Raw genomic sequence first — 19,167 nt, 5'->3', positions numbered from 1 at the left:
GTGTTATTTATTGCCAGAACTTTGTCATACGCTTATCGGATTGCTTCAGAAGTTATGGAAAAAAAACATGTTTGCATTGTCCGCTGGCAGCACCCAAGGGCTTGGTTCCAGAACGGAACCCATCGAGGATATCAACTTCAAAGCGTATCCTTGCAATTTAATGAAAATTCTAAATTATCTAGTCGCAAACTTCTCTTATTTGTTATGTGCAAAACAATATTTAAAAAAAAAACACCCTTTTGTATTTTCATAAAATAATGCAATATTAATGCAAACAGTTGGAAGCAGTGGCAGCAAAGGATATCAGCATCCAAAAAGTTAAGTGATTAGGGCTTGAAATCTGAAACCAACCATATATATATATATAGTATATATATTAAGTTCAACCATTTTTGGAATGACAAATAAACGAGAAATATGCATAACTAAGCAGATTATCTATCCAGTTGCAATCCTTTCACTCGTTTGTTAGGCGACGTAGAGATCTAAATTTAATATAAATAAAGATAATTATAAGTATAATCCTATAAATGTCAACTGTTTAGTAGGTCAAGACAAATACTTCATAACTCTTCCTCAGACTAAGCACAAGCAAGTTCCATTTAAAGTTATAGTACAAGGTGTGTTCCAAAGTAAACAGGACTTTAAAAAAAAAACAGAACAAATGGCTTTTTCGGCAAAATCGATTTATTTTATTCAAAATAGTCTCCTTCTGCTTCAATACAGCTTTTTGCTTTTTTTTAGCTCGTTGGCCGGTATGGCTGCCAGCATGCCGGTGCAAGCCTTTTGAATGGCCTCTACGTCTGCATAACGCTTTCCTTTCATGGGCAAATGCATTTTTCCGAAAAGGTAGAAGTCGCACGGTGCCATATCAGGTGAATACGGCGAGTGGTTATTGGTTAAAATGTGATTTTTGGTCAAATAATCGGTCACAAGCGTCGATCGATTCTGAGCAATTTTTGGTCGTCAGTCAATTTGTGCGGAACAAACCGTGCACACACCTTTCGTAAGCCCAAATGTTCGGTCAAAATGCGATAAATCGATGTTTTGGAGATGTTCAATTCCATTTCCATCAATTTCAATGATGATTTCGGCTGATTTTTGATGAATTCACGCACAGCTTCGATGGAATTTTCGGTTTCGGTGTTGATCGTCATTAATGTCCTCACGACCACTTTGAAAACGTTGAAACCACTCGTGCACTCTGCTACGGGATAGGCAATCATCGCCCTAAACTTGTTCCATCAATTGAAACGTTTCGGTAAAAGTTTTACCAATTTTAAAACAAAATTTAATGTTGGCTCTTTGTTCGAAGCTCATTTTCGCACCGATAACACAAACATACTGGCACTTAAAACGCATTAACTTCACTTCCAATCGATGAAACGTCATGAAATTCTCACTGGACAATCGATAAAGATAGGAAATTCTAACGCACCAGCCACCAGGGGGCGCTAGATTCAAAAAGTCCTGTTTACTTTGGAACGCTCCTTGTATTATTTGAATCCAGCTTTCATCTGCCTTAATAATATTTATTTCCTCTAAAAAATTTCAGTTCAAAATATAAAAAATTCGTTTAAAGCAAAAACAAAATTAAGAGTGACTGGAAAATGTATGCATTAACGTTTTTGATTTGCGGCTTTGGACCATTTACAGAATTTGCTTCCGTAAAACTCGTCAATTGCTACCTTTTCCAACTTTTAGGTCAAAAGTGTCAGGTTTTACTTTACACTCAACGTGATAAGTATAAGCAAGTTAATACCCGCCCAAATAGTATGAAATTAAAAGATGAAAGTCTGAAAAATACAATTGGTTACCAAATAATGAGAGAATGGAAATGTTGCAGATAAATATATATTCTATATTGGATATTCTTGATCAGCATTCCATCGAACTCGTTAAGTTAATGTGGGAATGGAATTATAAGTGATTTATTTACTTAATGATAAAACTCGTATTTAAATGTAAATTCCTGAGAAACTCCACTGACTGCAGTTTATTCTCTCGAATAACAGCTGCTATTACAATTCCTTCATGGCCCGGTACAATACAACTTCTTTAAAGAGCAGTTTAATATTATTGTTTTTTTAATTATTATCAATTTCCAGTTATTATATTCAATCACCTTCACTTCTGTAGGTAACCCAGGTAGGCCCTACATTTATGAGTCAAATCAGATCGAATTTCTCCCAAAATAGTTTATTAAACAGCCCCCGCTAATTGCCAATTGTAATTGCTGTTTATCTTTACTTTACAAATTATTTAAGGTCTTAAAGCTATATATATATATTTAATATACTTGTTTTTTCTTAGATTAAAGCAGTTCTTTCAAATCTATGGTGCTAATAGGATTCTAGGATTCGTAACCCCTCGTTGAATGCAGCAACCACTGCTGTTGTTATCCGAGATCGAATTGCCGTTTTCCATTGTTGCTAGCGGTGTGGCTTTTATCGCCGAGATTTTGTAGGATTTCGGGTGTTTTCAGTCAATTTTCATAAAATGTGCTATCTTCAAAATGTTTCTGTCCAAATTTCTGGTTTACATTGTTTTTGTCTTTGAACTTTACTTAATAGATGCCCAGATGGTCAACCGTCAGGCACAGCATCCTCTTAATGGTTCTGGTGTGGCCCAGAGAGAAGATAATAACACCCATCTGAATTTTTTTAGCTCTACATCGACCACGAGCCGCACATACTATACTGCTACCCAGGTGGGGAAAAATACAACGTATCTGGATAATTTGCGCTCCAACCGGGCTGCGAGGGCCAAACACACGACCAAGCGCAAGAAACCGACAATAAAGCCTCGCACCGACTACGAAGACGATGAGTTTCATTTTCTGGTCACCGGCGGCTATCGACCAACTGTCAACCAACTGGTCAAATATGTGGTCTCGATTCGCACAGCCAAGGAGCGAAAATTCTTTGGCGACAATCATTTTTGCGGCGGCGCAATTATCTCAACCAAGGCCATCCTTACAGCCGCTCATTGTCTCTATGTGGGGTGCTTAATGTGCATTGATCGTTGTCAGAAGCTTCAGCTCATGCGTGTCTTTGCAGGGCCACAAAGTTACGACCCAGCAAAATAAAAATTGTGTCTGGGACGCCACGACGCCTAGTCCGAACTGCGCACACACAGGTGGCTGTGGTGGACAAGGTCCGTCCTCATCCGAAGTACTCGGCGCGCCGCCTCACCAACGACATTGGCATCATCAAGCTCAAAGATGAACTGAAGATAGAAAAAAAATTCACAGAAATCATATCCTTAGCCGACTCTCCGCCAGAAGCGGGTCTCCAATGCACAGTCTGCGGTTGGGGCACGGTCATACAGGTTAGTATGAGGTTAGTTAACTGTCATCCCTATCTACCCCATCCTATTTCCATGCTACGCAGTTTGGCCCCACGCCCGATGAGGCTGTCAACGGCGACATGGCTATCAATCCCACGTCCTACTGCAAACGGCTCGAGGGCTTCACCAAGGGCATGATCTGTGCCTCCGACTCAAATGATCATGAGGTGGACAGCTGTCAAGGTGACTCGGGTGGCCCCCTAATATGCAACGATAAAGTCGTGGGCATAGTCTCATATGGCTTTGGATGCGGCGAACCGGACTCAGCTGGCGTTTATACTGATGTGTACCATTTTCGGGAATGGATAGCCGAGAATGCCGCTACGGCCGACAGCAGAGAATACAAATCTATTCTGTTCCATCTGCCGCTGATCTTACCGCTGGCAATATATGTTTTTTGAGGCACCGCAGTCCATATTTGTTTTAATCATTCCATTACCCTCATTCCCCATCAACAGGTGCGCTGCAAGCGACAGACAAAGCCGAAATTGACTCGAAACCGAGGCGCGCTCACGGCCCTGACAGCCGACGCCTCTGGGTAGGCAAGGCATCCGACAAGCTGCGGTGGACAGCAGCGAGTGCTCACACACATATGCATGCACATACATGCACACAGTTGCTCAGATTTGCATGCTGGTTTATGGTTTTTGAGGTTGCTGCCAACGCATGGCTAGCTGTTTCTGACAGCTATTATCGCTAACCGAGTCCAGCCAAACCGACACGCAATGCCGGCCCCAACTGCCCGGCTGACACAAAACTGCAGTCAGCGCCCCAGCCAAATTGAAATTATTCACTTGATCCCCACCCCTTCCGACTTGACTGATATGGCTTGGCTCAGAAAGATTCCTATATCTGTTGAGACGAATCAAAAACTTAATTTCGCCACCACAAGATAATATAACAAAGACGAAGTCTGTTCAAAGGGAAAGGTGAATTTCGATTTCTTTTTGAAAAGTATTTATTTATTCATCAATATCCATTTCGAGATAATTGCATCGCATGAGCCGATTGATATGCCAACATGCTCTGCAACTTTCCCAAAAAATGTTTTTCACCGTTTCGATGTTTTCTTTGCTTGCTGACGTGATTTCAACTCCAGGACACTTATTGTCATCAGCAGCTTCTCGGCCTTCTGTAAAGCGCTTGTACCAGTCATAAACCCTTTTTTTAGACAAAGTCAACATTTCAAGTGCTTTAGAGCACCTCATTCCATTTTTGACGCAAAACTTAATACATATTCTTTGACATAACAAACAAACAAATTTCGATAATCAAATGTACACAGCCCGCAAAAATTCACAATGCACCTTTCCCTTTGAACAGATCTCGTGCATTGGGAGTTTGATGAAAAAGGAACCACAAATCTAAGAAATATTCAACTAGACCTCAATTAATCACATTTATACTTAACATATTACAGTATTTGTGTATCTTCTCTTACTTGGATCTACTTAAGTATGTTAAGTGTGGGGATTCGAACTTTAAATTGGTATTTTTGAAGTTAAAAGACTTTCTTGTAGTTTCTGGGTGTCCAAACAAAAAAGAATGTACTATATAGTCTGCTGCCCTTATTGCTGTGCTTTGATCCGCAATTAGCCTCGGTAGGATTGATGTTAAATTTGTGCTCGGCATGAGGACAATGATACATAAATTAAAAGCGCACATGGATCATTTTTTAATGCCATGCATTACTTCTCGTCCTGCCCCAAGGTTGAATGAGCAGCATGGAATGTTCAGGCAATGTTTGTTAGTTGACTTCATTTGTTTCATTTGGAGTGATGGAAATCAGTACGGAAGCCAGTTGATTTACTATTTGAAATGCAAATAGTAGTAGGCACGCACACTTAAACACACACGCACACACGCACACATCCTCAAGCAATCACATAGACAATTAGAAAAGGCAACATGAGGAAAAGGTCCTGCTTCATTTTGTAACACAAATCACGCAGAGTTGCTGGCAGAGAGCGTAAGAACAGTCCCAGGGCCAGGACGAGGCGACAGAACAACGTCAAATTAATAGGGGTATGGGAAGTTGAGGACAACTGTGACACACACACACACACCCACACACACACACGTCTCAGTCTGCCATTTCGCATTGTCTCCTATTCAAGTGTTCATAATGAACTTAATCGCGTATGTTTATTGCTCACTTTGCTGCTGTTGTTGGTGTCGCCTTCTCTAGGGGAGTATGTACATACATACATATATACATACATATGTAGGCATGTGTGCGTGTGTAACATTCAGACAAGTTGTTTTGTCGTCGCCATCATCTCCAGCGTTGTCGACGCCGCACCGAGGTCGACACTTTATCATTTTGTCACGCTTCTTGTTTGGCAACTCGGCTCGTTCTCGTTTCTTTTTGCATATTGATTTATCATTGTTGTTATTGCCGCCGCCCTTTCTGACAGCACACAGACATACACACCCATATTGTTTGTGTGTGTGTGTGTGTGTGTGTGTGTGTGTGTGTGTGTGTGTATTGCCTTGGCTTGATTTGTCCTTTTTTTGCTGCTCCGCTGCTGCTGGCATAGGAAATTGTTTGCATATATTAGGGGCATGCTTGAAATTGCATTTCAAATGAACTTCATTTGAAAATAATTGCAGTTTAAGTTGCTTGTCCTTGTTTGTGAAATACAGCATTTTGGCAATCGAAGCAGAGTAAGTCATTCAGGGAGTTTGGTGTGCTGTACTTGTAGATAATAGCATAGAGGAGCTCATTCATTTCAAACGACTACACTCAAACAAAAAGTTGCATAAACAAATGAAAAAGTTGAATGAATATTTTCAAAACCAATTTAATATTCTTCTATTTCATATTCAAATCAAATACAAACAAGATAAATTTAACTAAAAACTTATTCAATTGCTGGTTTAAATATGAATAATGTTCAAAGTGTTCAAGTGTAAATCTTTGTCATTAAAGTGTGTCAGGCTTAATTTAAAATGTTTAACTATTTTAATTATTAAATATTAAAAAAAACCAACATTGATTAGAATTGTCAGCGGTTATGTGGTGTAAATACAATACATACATACTTATATGGTCGTTAGGAATGTGAAAAGTAAGTGTATTCTCTCAGCTTTCCTCCACTATTAATATTAATATTGATCTAATCTATATAAAAGGCATAAACAACGTCAACATTATTAATTGTAATAACAACAAACGAATTTGAATATATAATATATAAAAGGTTGCATTGCATTATGGGGGAAATGTCATTACTGAAAAGAGTTAAATTCAGTAGAATAGACAAAAAAGTGGGAAAAATATATTACAAATTAAAAAAATAAACCAAAAGAGCCCACACCATCACTTGTGATTTAATATCGTTACACTTTGAATGTAATATTTTAAATATTAAACACATGGTGCGAAGTCAATGGTGAACACATTTAAATCTACGTGTAAATATTTAAATTTACGTGGGTTTTTTTTATCAGTGTGGCCACAAATGCATAAATGGGTCGAGAATGTAAGAACTCGTACTTAGCCAGTCTAGGCATCTATTATTCCCATTATCAGGAAAGGTTCCTACTTAGCCAGTCTAGGCATCTATTATTCCCATTATCAGGAAAGGTTCGCACTCTAGTGTTGAATGTGTTTAAATACTTGATTTTAACAAAAGCAGATTTTAAAATATTTGTAAGCATAAACAAGTTTATGGTTATTTGAATAAATAATTGATATTGTTCTACACAAATTAGATGTTAACAGAAAAATAGTGAACAACAGAAACTAATTGCCTAAATATTTTGTTACGCGATATTATTAAACATGTCAACAGCAAAAAAGTGAACCAGGTTAGAAAATAATTATCTAAATATTCCGTTACACCATTTGTTTAATTACTAATGTCGACTGTAGCTTGATAATAGCACACAAGTGATGACCAAATGTCGATGTAATCATGACAATATTGGTTACCCAGATCTATTTCCCAATAGTTGTTATTAAAAAGACAAATTTGTGAATTTTATCTGATATGTATGCTTGCACGGCTTGCAGAACATTGAACATTGTCATGAAAACGTACAGTTGCATTGGAACCAGATACCAGCGCTACTGTGTAATTGCAACATTGTGGCATTGTCAAGCAATGTGAGGCGGACAATCGTAAATATGCAAATGACAGTTTGGCTTTTAGAAAATGAAACAAATTACATACGACAACAAGAACACAACTTCGGGGCGCTGACTGCCAATTAGAAACCGTACACGATAAAAACTACAGCTCGCAGCTTTCAGCTCTGCAGCCAAGTGATGAAATGACCAACAACGGCCATCTAACCAACCAACCAACCAGCCAACCAGCCAGCCAACCAACTAACCAACTTACAACATCAGGTTACTAACTATGGGCACATTGTGGCAGCTAATCGCCAACATGGCAGCGTGTTAAGTGCTAAAGTTACAATTTATACACCTCAGGACACACAAACAGAGAATGAACACAAACACGCGCATCCTCCGGCAGAGACAATAATAGGAACAAAGCGCAGAGTCTGGTCATGGGGATGAACTTTACTTTTGTTGTTGGTGCTGTTGGGCGGTAAAAATGCATTTCCCACCCACACAACCTCATATCTGCACATACACACATACATACAAGTACATACATATGTAGTACCACATACATGCAGCATAAGCAGCCGCCAAAAGCATGGCGCACGACGCTCGGCTCGACACACGTGGCACGACGCACGACACACGACTCACGCATGCTGACAAAATCGCTGGCTAAGCTGCAACGTCAACACACACGGGTCGCCACACACACACACACGCACACACACACACACGGGCATGCACATGCAGATGCAGATGCACCCAACCGCTCCAGACTCGAATCCAGACCCAAACCAAAATCGCTATCAATTTGCGTTTGTAAATACATTTTAATGGCATTTCAAACTGAAGCCCAAGCTTACCCTCAACCCTTCACGCCTCCCGCCTCCCGCCACCCGTCCACCGTCCCCCGCCACCCAGCAACCCACGTCGTAATCAATTTGGAAATTTGCCGTCGCAAACGCTGTCGTTGTTGTTGCTGTTGTTGCTGTTGTTTCGTGTGGACCATCGAGTGACACCGGAAATTTAAACTACTTCCTGATTTCAACTGCTAGTGCTGCTGTTTGTATTCGTATTCGTATTCGCATTCGTTAGCCCTCCTATTTCATTTTCGATATTGTGGATTGGGTTGAGGTTGGGTTTTGGCTTCGTTTTGATGATGGCTTGCTTGGGTGCCGGTTTGATTTGTTTTCATTGTAACGAGCCTTTTATTAGCCCCAGCGACCGGCACGCTTGTTAATGCCGTCCATGTTACTGCTGGTTCTGTTGCTGTTGTTGCTGTTGTTGTTGTTGCTGTTACTCGTATTGCCGTTGTGGCGCTGTTCGTTAAATGCAAACACCAAAAGGATTTTCAAAAACAACAATCAACGCCAACAGCACCAACCAGCAAAGTGTCGAGCAAGCGGCCAACAAAAATAACAGTGGGCACTACAAATGCCTTGCCCAGCCGTGCCTCCCCCGCTCCATCACCGGCACTTACACATACAGACGCACACACCCACACACACACACACACATATACATAGCACAGCCATCAGGCAACGCCAACGGCGTTCAACCCGTTTTCGATTTTGTTTGCTCTGACGTTGACAGCGCACAGTGCGCGCCAAAAGGCTAGATCCCAACTAGCACCAACTGTTATGCACAATTAAAAAAAAAACAATAAAATTAATAATAAGAAAATAACCTAATAATAAGCTCAATATAATTCAATTTGATGATGACTAGCGTAATAATTAAAAAGTAATCTAATACTTGTAACGCTAGGATAAGGCTTATAAATAAATAAATTAATTAATAAATAAATTTAAATTAATTATATATATGTAATACCCTGTACCCATCCGCCTTCCACAGACCTCCAGCCTACATTAACGTATTGTACGAATCGTTTCTATATTGGAATCGATTAATTTTAAAAAGTCGAATGCATACTTGAATTAGCGCATCAGTACCTGAAAGGGTCGCTGATGAAAAACGATCTCATCAAAAATGACAATGAAATGTAGTGTTAATTAATTGATTTTATTTTTGACAAAATCTAAAAAAAAAAAACGATGATTCTTTTGCAGCTCTATCAAAATATTACTATCCGCTATGGCGGATAATATGTAGATATATCTGAAATAAAAATAAATAAAATAAATATTAAATGCTTTTAAATAAATGCTGAGAAAGTAAAAAAATATTAAAATACTATTTTGTTGTAAAACATTTAAATAAATCCTATACTTACATATAGCATACATTCCGTCTATTAAATAAAAAGTAAATCTAACACTTAAACAATATCACTAACTGTATGTTTAAAAACGTATTTTATTTCAAGTTAAAAGAGTTTTTGCGATTTTCTGCGAAATTTTTTTTGTTGCTTAAGGTTTTCATTATAGCCCCGGCATTTTTAGGTCACATCATGTCTTGTAATATATGAAATAATTATAAAAAGTAAGTATTATTAAAAAACGGACAACTGAAGCCGGTTTTTTACATGCTCCTTACACGAAAAAATTTGCACTTACGGTTTCCAGTGCTTTCGTTTAATTTAGAACTATGTCGGGATTGCTTGAAACGGATTTAAAAACTCATGAATGAATAAATTCCATGAAATGTAAACTATTTGTGATTGTAATAGTTTTAAATTACTTTTGAATGCACTGTCTTTGGTGTCTAGTAATTTTTCACTTAGAAAAAGCTCAAAAATTGAGACACGCAAGATGTGTCCATACATATGACAGAGACTGTGGCGTTTTTTTAATTGGCAAACAGTGTGCGTGTATTTGTGTCTGTGCGAGTGTATGTGTGTGTTATTGTCAGTCTGAAGCAAAGCGATTTGCATACAAATTTGGCACGAAGTGTAAATATTTAAGCAGATACAAAGTGTGAGTATTAAATTTTTGATACTAATTAATTATGCATGTGTAAATTTTGCAATGAAAATTATTATAACGCCATATTTCGGCTTTCCATTTGTACACACACTTATGCGTTTCGTTTTGTGTACATTTGTAACGATTTTTAAGCGAATCAAATCAAAATCCACAGAAAGCAACAGCAACAACAACTATTGTTGAACAAACAAATTGTTAAATTGTAAAAATTTACTACCCATGCATATGTTATGCATAAAGAAGCGTCAGTGGATTTTGTTTATCATAAACAGCAATCAAATTTTCACACACACACACACACACACGCACACACCTGCAATATTAATTGACAGAACACTTTCTCTAATTATATAATTGAATGGCGCTTTCAAACGCTTTAGCTGCTCCCCATCTAGAGCGAATTTGGATGTGGGTGTATGTACATACATAATTCCTGTACTGTACTTCTGTTTACATACAAGTACATATATATTCGTGCTTACATAAGTTTTTGGAAATTTTCCCACAAGAACTTTAAAATTGATAAAATAAACTAATTTTCATGGATTGCCATAAGTATTTTGACAAGTGATTATTAATGAAAGAAAAACTATGGTCTGAACTGCAACTGAGTCCACAAAATTTTGAAAAGCCTCTAAGGTTATCGTTCACTTATCTCGGTCACTTCTGGAACTCGGAAATAGTTTTTTTTTACTTATGAAAACGCACCATACAAGTCAGAATTTTTAAATGACCAGTCTAGAGTTTAGCGCCAACACCTTTTTAAAATTTCATCGATCTATTGGACGCAAGGGATGCCCAAAAAAAACATGAGACTCCAATATTTTACTGTCTTAGAAACTGCACCAGGCCTAAAAAATACAGCCCTTAAATATAACGCTTATCCAAAACTCTTCTGGTTAGTGCACATGCTCCTTTGCAAAAGCCAATGTTTTCAGCTCGTTCGCCTTCGATGTTCTCCGTTTCATTAAAGGGTGAAAAGGGTCGCCAAACTGATTGAAATCTTGGTCCATTTATTTCATTGATCTACAACAGCTAACGGACTTAGATTACTATTCTTTTATTATTATTTATTCTTTAAATTACGGCAAAATACCTTAATCTTCAGTTAATGTTAAATCCTGATCTCAGCAAGTTTATAAGGTCACTATGGATTTGTTAACTAGACAGTGTCATTTACCTTGATGTCGGCCTTAAACAGAGCTAAGCTCAGCGGTCTTTTCCATGTTTTTAAATAACTTCTGAATAATTTAGGAACTAATATCATATTCAAACCAGTATGTACTCAACAGTTTCGCATTGCCAGATTGTTTTGGCCTAACCGGAATAGTCTCTGTCGATGGGTTTTGTGTGAGTTTTTTAAAAAGAGCCGTTGAGGGCAAGGAAATCATACAGAACATTTAACCATAAGCACACAAAACACTTGGCAAGGCAATAATAAAAAAAAACATTAACTTCAAATAGCAAACAAACGTACATAGAAACAACAAGGACCACACTTCTAGTGTGGGTGCAAAGGAATGCGGGAGAGCAAGCTCAAAGGAACAAACTGCATACAAATACAATGCGCACAAGGATATGAAAACAAGAAATTCTATTAAAACTTTTTCACTTTTCGCTTTCAATGTGCGTGAGTTGGTGTGTGTGTGTGTATGTATGTGTGCTTTTGTGTGGGGGTGCGCTCAATCGAAAAGCCAAAAATGCCAATAAATAATTTATATATAGCACAAGTGTATCCCACAGACTTAAAGCATCTTAGATGGCTAAGAACTTGCCAAAGTACACAGAGCATTGGACGAGAAGTGGCAAGAAGTGCCACTAAGATGGTGTCGATGGCCACAATAAAGTGTGAGAGTCTACTTGAAAGAAAAGAAATCAGAAGCCAGCAGCCAGCAGCCACCAGCCAGGAGCCAGGAACTAGGAGCAGTAGCCAACAGATCGAGCGAACCCTGTTGTGTCTGCTGGACTTGTAATCTATGGCCATATGGCCAGACCAATGCAGACTATTTGTATTAATTTGCCGGCTTTACTGTTACTGTTACTGTTGCCATTTCCTTATTGTTATGAAAAGTGGTGCTGAATTTGTCTGCATTGCGAAAAAGTCACCATAAATAAAAAGTTAAAAGCCACAGCTAAAAATGGCTGCAATCGTCCGTGAGTGCCGAGAAGCAAGTGGGAATGCAACATTTTGCTAAATTTAGCGAGGCAGGTGATCGAAATCAATGACACAGACAATTGCGTTCAATGGATTTGCAAAACGAATAAACAAAGAGCAAAGAATGTAAGCGTGCAAAGCAGAAAGCACAAAACAGCAAATACAAATACAAACACCAACCCAAAAAGAAAAAATAAAACCTATACATTTGGCTTCCCCCCTGTGTGCTCTTCTCGCGCTATATTGTCTGGGTGTGTGCCCCAATAGATATGCTACATAAAAGGCAAAAGTGAAATAAAAGCGCATTTTAATTGAACACGGAAATTGTTTATTTTCATGTACACGCTACACACACGCACACACACATGGGATTGCAGGCAACCTCAGCTATTTGATTAATTAAACAACATTATTTTTAGTTGCTTTACATGTGTTTTTGTTTTTTTACAAAGCGTCAAATGCGCTATTGTTAATTAAGTAGCGGAAAAAGGAGGTGAGATGGGGGCAATAAAAAAATAATCAGCCGCTGGAATTCCACTTCGGCTACAATTTATAAATATCTACCTGTACATATTTTTTTTTTATATGTATATAGCTTATCGGTACTTTTTTGTTTCCTTTGTGGATAATAGTTGAGTGAGTTCAATTTCTACGTAGCGCTGCGTAACTGTTTCCCTCCAGAAGTGACTTGGGTTATGGATTGGAGTGCGTTTAGAGGTTTAAAGAGTATTTCAGTTTTCGTTGCATGATTTCGACTCTCACGGCTGGAGTTTACAATCGATATCTCGATGGACGTTATCGTTTAGGATATAACATAGTGCTCCAGTGTTTGACTGCGTCCGAAAGAAACCAGGACGAATTAAATATTATAACCATAGAATAATCTGTTTTTCCGTACGCACAATAGGTTGTAAAAGGAAATTGATTTTTCACTCTGGTTGTTAATTTTAAACAATAAAATTAATAATAATAACTCCCACATTTTTCCTTAAGCGCCTTTCTATTACTATTCGAAGCGAAAGCTGAGATATCTAAATAATCCAAATAAATTAAAGACATTATATGTGACTACATCATCCATTATTTCCTTACAATATTTTTTAAAAACGTTTAAAACAACCAAGAAAAAATATCAATTTGGTATACAAAGCGCATTCTATACGCCATCTGCCAGTAAGTACATGAAAAAACTGTGATATCTAATCACAAACGAAACAAATACTAACAATTATTTAGACACACAATCAAACAAAAATATCAAGGGGATTGGATTGCGATCACCGATCATTAGTTCTAGTCGGCGGTTATTGATATTAAAAGGTTGAAGGGGTGCATATATCGTGGGCGATTCTTAACATTTTGGGGACTTCTACCTGCTACTTACATTATTCCATTTATGAAAATTCCAAGCGCTCAAAAATTCATATCGAGCGTTCTGAAAATATTTCCTTTGGTAGAGTATCCAAGCCGCGGGATTCGCATCGGTTGCCAATCAATCAAAGCTCAGTGCAATGGCACAATGCTCAATTAAGCCTGGAGACGCGTCGCATAATCGCCTCCGAAACTTCTAAAGTGTTGGTAGCCAATTAGAAAAGTGTTGTTGTTGGTTTATTGGCAATTGCATGAGCACGAGCTCGGCGTAGAGCAAGTTTGCCAGCCACCGCGAACATCCAATGAGTTGTAATTAACTTTATCTGAAAATCTTTTACTGCGGCAGTTGAGCGTTCAGTTAAGCTGCTGGTCGAATTGAGGGGGGCGGGGGCTGATGGCACTTAGGCGCGTTGGTGGTGGCTTCTGGACAGTTGAACGTGTTGGCGTTTTTATTAAGTTAAGCAGCTCAAGTTGTGCTCAAGATGCTCTAATTTATGACGTCGTTTGGTGGGGCGTGAATGGTCTCGGGCTAGTATTGTTGCTTTTGCTTTTGCTTTTGCTGTTGTGCGTGGCCATTTGGTAGCAGTTAGTTAAGTTTCTTGCCACGGCTGTCCCTGTGCCAAAACAAACACTTAAGGCGCTCAAAACACTTCCCTCTCAATTCAAAATACTCTCACCTGATGGATATGTAGACACTTTCCCATCTGCCTTGTAACAGTCAACAACTGAGATTAAACGATATGAAGGGCTGAAAAATAAAATATAAAGGACATTACAAAGCTAGCAGATTATTTATTATTATTTCTTGCTTTAATTTATAAAAAGCAAAAGTATAAAAGAGTCTAAGCAGTGGCCAGTGGTCTTAAATTTTCAACAGGTCGAGGCATTTAATTTCCAGACCGCAGTTGTGTTGAGTATTTCAATTATTTTCGGGTTACAAAAAAAATATAAATAATTTGCAATTATGAAAAATCGAGAAATTTATTTGATTTATTCAAATTTATTTATTTAAATTTATTCAAATATATCTATTTCAATTTATTTCTTTTTATAGCTCAGGCTTTAATGGCCAGCACAGACGTCTTAAGAAAACAAAATTTGAAAATAAGGCGAAATAATAATATTAATGAATTGCTTCAAGGATTGGATTTACGAATCAAAACGAAAAATATATAGTTTTTTTTTTTCATTAATAGGAAATAATATGCATGTTTAGGACGGTCCCGCTGTGTTCGCAGTTGTGGGCAGGACTATTACACAAACATTACAGGGTATTTAAGATTTGTTTGAAAACGTTGCGTATGCCATTATTGTTTTTTCTTTGGTCGCCTGATTCGTTCTTTCGTTTACTTCCGTCTTTGTTTGTTTGGGTCTGCTGTTGCTGCTACTTTATTTCTGGACATTTCCTTTTCCCAGCTATACAGTGCTTGTCGAGTTTGTCGTTAACGCTTGCGCGTTTCTTCCGGTTGTTATTGTTGTTGTTGTTGTCCGATTATTTTTGTAATTGTTGTTTAAGTTGTTGTTGCTGTTGTTGATGATGCTGCTTCGTGGTTACATCAGTCGAATTTGGCTTAATGTGCGGCAGGCGTGATTTAATTGAAATCAATTAACGATAATGAGCGGGCATTAAGCAGAGCAGACAGAGTAGTACTAATAGTCCGAGGCACTGGCTTTTTGGACGCGAGTTCATTTTTGCAGTTTGTGGCAATTAGGCAACTTGAAAACTCGCTAACTTGGCAACTTGTTGGCTATAGAGATATACATATATAGTACTATATAAATACATTCATATACATTTGTAATTGGGTCAGCAACATGAGAAAACTTTGCTTTTAAGTAGCCCCTGAGGAGGCATAAAATGTGCATATTTAAAACAAATTTAATGCAAATTGAACGCAAAGTTTCACAAATATATTTCAATTAGGAAAGCAACTGGCAAACGGCAGTTACTAACAATAACAAAATAATACACACACACAAAGCAGCATGACCACATATTAAAAGAAGGCATAAAATTTGCCTGCTACGAGACGAGGAATAACAAAAAAAAACAACCATCTCTGTCAAAAGTTTGCATTGCCAAATGGCGAGCATTGGATGTCAGAGGTGGGCTTACTACCCAGTTGGTTTCTTCTAAAAAGTGCACAGGACACGCAACCAACAGAGCAAGCGCAACTTTTAAATACTTTTTTGTTGCCTACTTTCGAGCGCGCTGGGCTGATGGGTAGATGGGTCGGTTTTGGTCCACTTAGCAGAACGCTACATCCTTAGCTCTGCCTTACTTTTCTGTGCTCTTCTTCCATTGCTCTTCTTTGCATTGCTTTGCTTTGTTGTCGACATCATCATCGTGGCCCGCTCGTTTGTGTTTTTTTTTTTAATTGTTTTGCTGTTTATTGCAAAATTACACAAAAACAATGCACATTGATGTAGACGATAGAAAAGACGATGCCAAACGACAACGACAACAATGCGAGTGGGGATGTAAATGTGAATGTGGAAACGCAAAAGGCGCAAAAACAAAAGAGATAACGCTATGGAGTGCGGGCTGCAACTGCAGGCCCAACAACAGCAACAACAACAACGAGAAAAAGAAGAAAACAGCACACAAAACAAGAAAGTTTTCAAAATGGGAAAACTTTTTTCTCCAGCGCCAACAGCAAGCACAACAACGACTCCACCACCACCACCACCACCACCAACAACAAAAACAACAACAACACCAGCCAACAATAGTTAAGCAGTAGAGGGCAACAGTTCCAGTTCCAGCGCCAAGCCAATGCCGCGCCAGTGCCAGTGGCAGTGGCAGTGGCAGCGCCAGTAAAGAGCCAAGTTAAAAAATCTTTATTGTGTATCAAACCATTTGTATTAATTAGAGCCGGCAACGGCAGCGAAATAATTACAAATAAAACACAAGCAGCAAAACCACACCGAAGAAAACAAAACAAACAAAAACACGAACAAAAAACCAGACTGCCATTTGCCTTTGTGCACTTTTTAGATGTTTTAGGAAATGAGCTCATAGCACCGATTGGGCCAAAAAAAAAAAAAAATTACGCTTATGTAGAAAAAATTGTTGAAGGAACTTTGAGTATACTTCACAGACGAACTTAGTAAGTGCACCCCTAAGTGTTTATGCACAATACAAGTATGTACAAATATGTCCGGCACTATTTATTATATACTTGTACCTTTCAAAACCCTTATCAATAAAATCTATTTTATCGCCTTCAAAGCACTGCCCTCCCAATGCAATGCGAAAGGTTTTTCCAATCCTCGAAGCAGTCTGAAAAGTACTTTTTATTAAATAGGCTTTAGCACCTTCTTAGGTTCGGCTTGAATCTTCTTAATCGTGTCAATTTTAATATATTGAAGAGCCAGAAGTCACACAAACCTAAAGGAGTAGTATTACAGTCGCTGTATGCGCATTGTTTTTGGCAAAATGATCGCAAAGAACGAATGCAGTGTTTTTTAATAGAACCGAACAAGGGCGTACACAGCTTTTTCCAAAGGGATGATGCGTTAAAATAATAATTGATGCATATAATCAATAAAAAACTTCAACAAATCCAACTCAGTCCCATTTTAAGGCGAAATATGCAGCATTATAATGAATGTGTGGTCGACTTCATATGGTGAAATTTTTTTAAGCGTAAGCGCTTGAAACTAAATAGGATTTGACTTTTACGGTGCTCTAAAGTTTTCTTAAATTGAGGAATCCTTATCCATGCCATAACATTTCTGTAGATATCTAAGTGCTTGACTCAAAAAGAAAAAAAGAAATTAATCACATGGGTTGCTTAAGATTTACACGCAATTTCTTATAAGTTCTGCTTTTTTTTAAAACAATAAACAACGTTAGAGCTAAGAGAAATGCTCAAAAACTAATTATAATTCAATTTTTGGCCACTTGGACTATATATAAAAAGAAAAGATAATTAAACTTTCGAAAATTTATATTTAAATGTATATATTTTTTTCAATTTATTACCTTATTTATATTTATTATTTTTTCCTTAGTGTTGTTTGTTTATCATGTGAATATTTGAATACTTTTTTGTTTTGAATTTTTATATATACTTGTAAATGACAAAAGTATTCGAAAAAGTATATTTAAAGAATGAAATGATTATATTCTTTCAATTTTCTACTATTATTATTTCCCCCCTTACATGCAATTAGGGCTGTTTGCTTATTATGTGCGAATATTTGAATACATTTTTGTTTTTTAATTTTCATCTACGATACACATGTATGACAAAGGTCTTCATTTTAAAACCTCAATCAAGCGTTAGCTTATAGGCAGATTAAGCTACAGCCTCAACAATTTAAGACTGCATATCACAGCCGTTTTCTAATTCAGTTTTGCCATCTTTTAAAGCAAAGAAAACTTTGGTCCGGTCAAATGGAACTACACACATAAATGAAATCAAAATAAATATCAACTGCAAAGTCCAACTGGAAACCCAAATCTATGTACAAAAGTACGTATGTTCAAATATATACTTGTACATATGTATAGACATATTTGAAATCCCAATGCGACGCATATAGTATGTAGTAGTACACACATTCTCAAACACGCTTGGCTGCAGGGATTGAATACATGTGTATGTGTGTGTGAGGAACATGATAATAAACTTATTTATTGCATAGTTTATGCGCACAAGATATCACTCATACGCCATGGTGTCGCATAACGCACTGGCGTAAAATGCGATACGGCTGCGAGCCGAGCACCACCAAAACAGAAACAAGCCCGAATGTGCATGGGTGTTTGTGTTAGACTGCAAGTTGTATCGAATGGAAGCAAGGAATTACAGCAAATATGCTAGAAAGCTCTAGACGAGCGTGTACGCAACATACCCTACATCCTTGCTAAGCCATAAATTAAAGGCTTTGAGTGTATCTAGCCGTTAGAGACCTAATTGAATTAAATAGTTAGCAAGTAAGGAACTACAAAGTATTTATTTCTTAGAAATATTCATAAATTAATTAGAATGGCATTTCTATCGAACTATTCCTTATATTGAAACCCATTTGCTGACCAGGAAACAGCTACATTTGTATACATGAACAATTTTATTGTCGCGCACTTAGCAAGCAAACGTATAAGCTCTTTCGCCCTGCATTTATAGGGTATAAATTGAAGCACATACAAGAATAATGCGATCGTAAAAAGGCTTTTCATTGCAAGCATAAAGTGTTAAGCTACTTTGCAGCATCTTTGCATGCATTATCGAGCATAATACAGACAGACAAGCAGATACACAGAGAGACATGCCCAACTATATGTAAATACAATAACATAAGTGCACTGTGGTTAAAAA

The 19,167-nt window shown here is 37.7% G+C and overlaps 1 protein-coding gene across 1 annotated transcript; it reads left to right on the top strand.

Annotated features, from left to right (window-relative positions):
• The first annotated feature begins 2,506 nt into the window (after positions 1–2,506).
• Positions 2,507–3,758, top strand: LOC115626902 (trypsin epsilon). The gene is made up of 3 exons (XM_030522412.1): positions 2,507–3,003; positions 3,060–3,330; positions 3,393–3,758. Exons 1-3 carry the CDS (start codon positions 2,516–2,518, stop codon positions 3,747–3,749), a joined length of 1,116 nt encoding a protein of 371 aa, XP_030378272.1. The 5' UTR covers positions 2,507–2,515; the 3' UTR covers positions 3,750–3,758.
• Positions 3,759–19,167: the final 15,409 nt, after the last annotated feature.

The sequence above is a fragment of the Scaptodrosophila lebanonensis genome, unplaced genomic scaffold, assembly GCF_003285725.1.
Source record: "Scaptodrosophila lebanonensis strain 11010-0011.00,11010-0021.00 unplaced genomic scaffold, SlebRS2 tig00000089-arrow-pilon, whole genome shotgun sequence".
Lineage (NCBI taxonomy): Eukaryota > Metazoa > Arthropoda > Insecta > Diptera > Drosophilidae > Scaptodrosophila > Scaptodrosophila lebanonensis.
The sequence above is the reverse complement of the archived record's forward strand: the minus strand, read 5'-3'. Positions and strand labels throughout refer to the sequence as shown.

Excerpts from the sequence above, each read along its gene's own strand:
- LOC115626902 (XM_030522412.1), top strand. The coding sequence starts at position 2,516 with ATGTTTCTGTCCAAATTTCTGGTTTACATTGTTTTTGTCTTTGAACTT. Across the intron at positions 3,004-3,059 it reads GCTCATTGTCTCTATGTGGG|GGCCACAAAGTTACGACCCA; the intron begins GTGCTTAATGTG and ends GTGTCTTTGCAG. Across the intron at positions 3,331-3,392 it reads GTTGGGGCACGGTCATACAG|TTTGGCCCCACGCCCGATGA; the intron begins GTTAGTATGAGG and ends CATGCTACGCAG.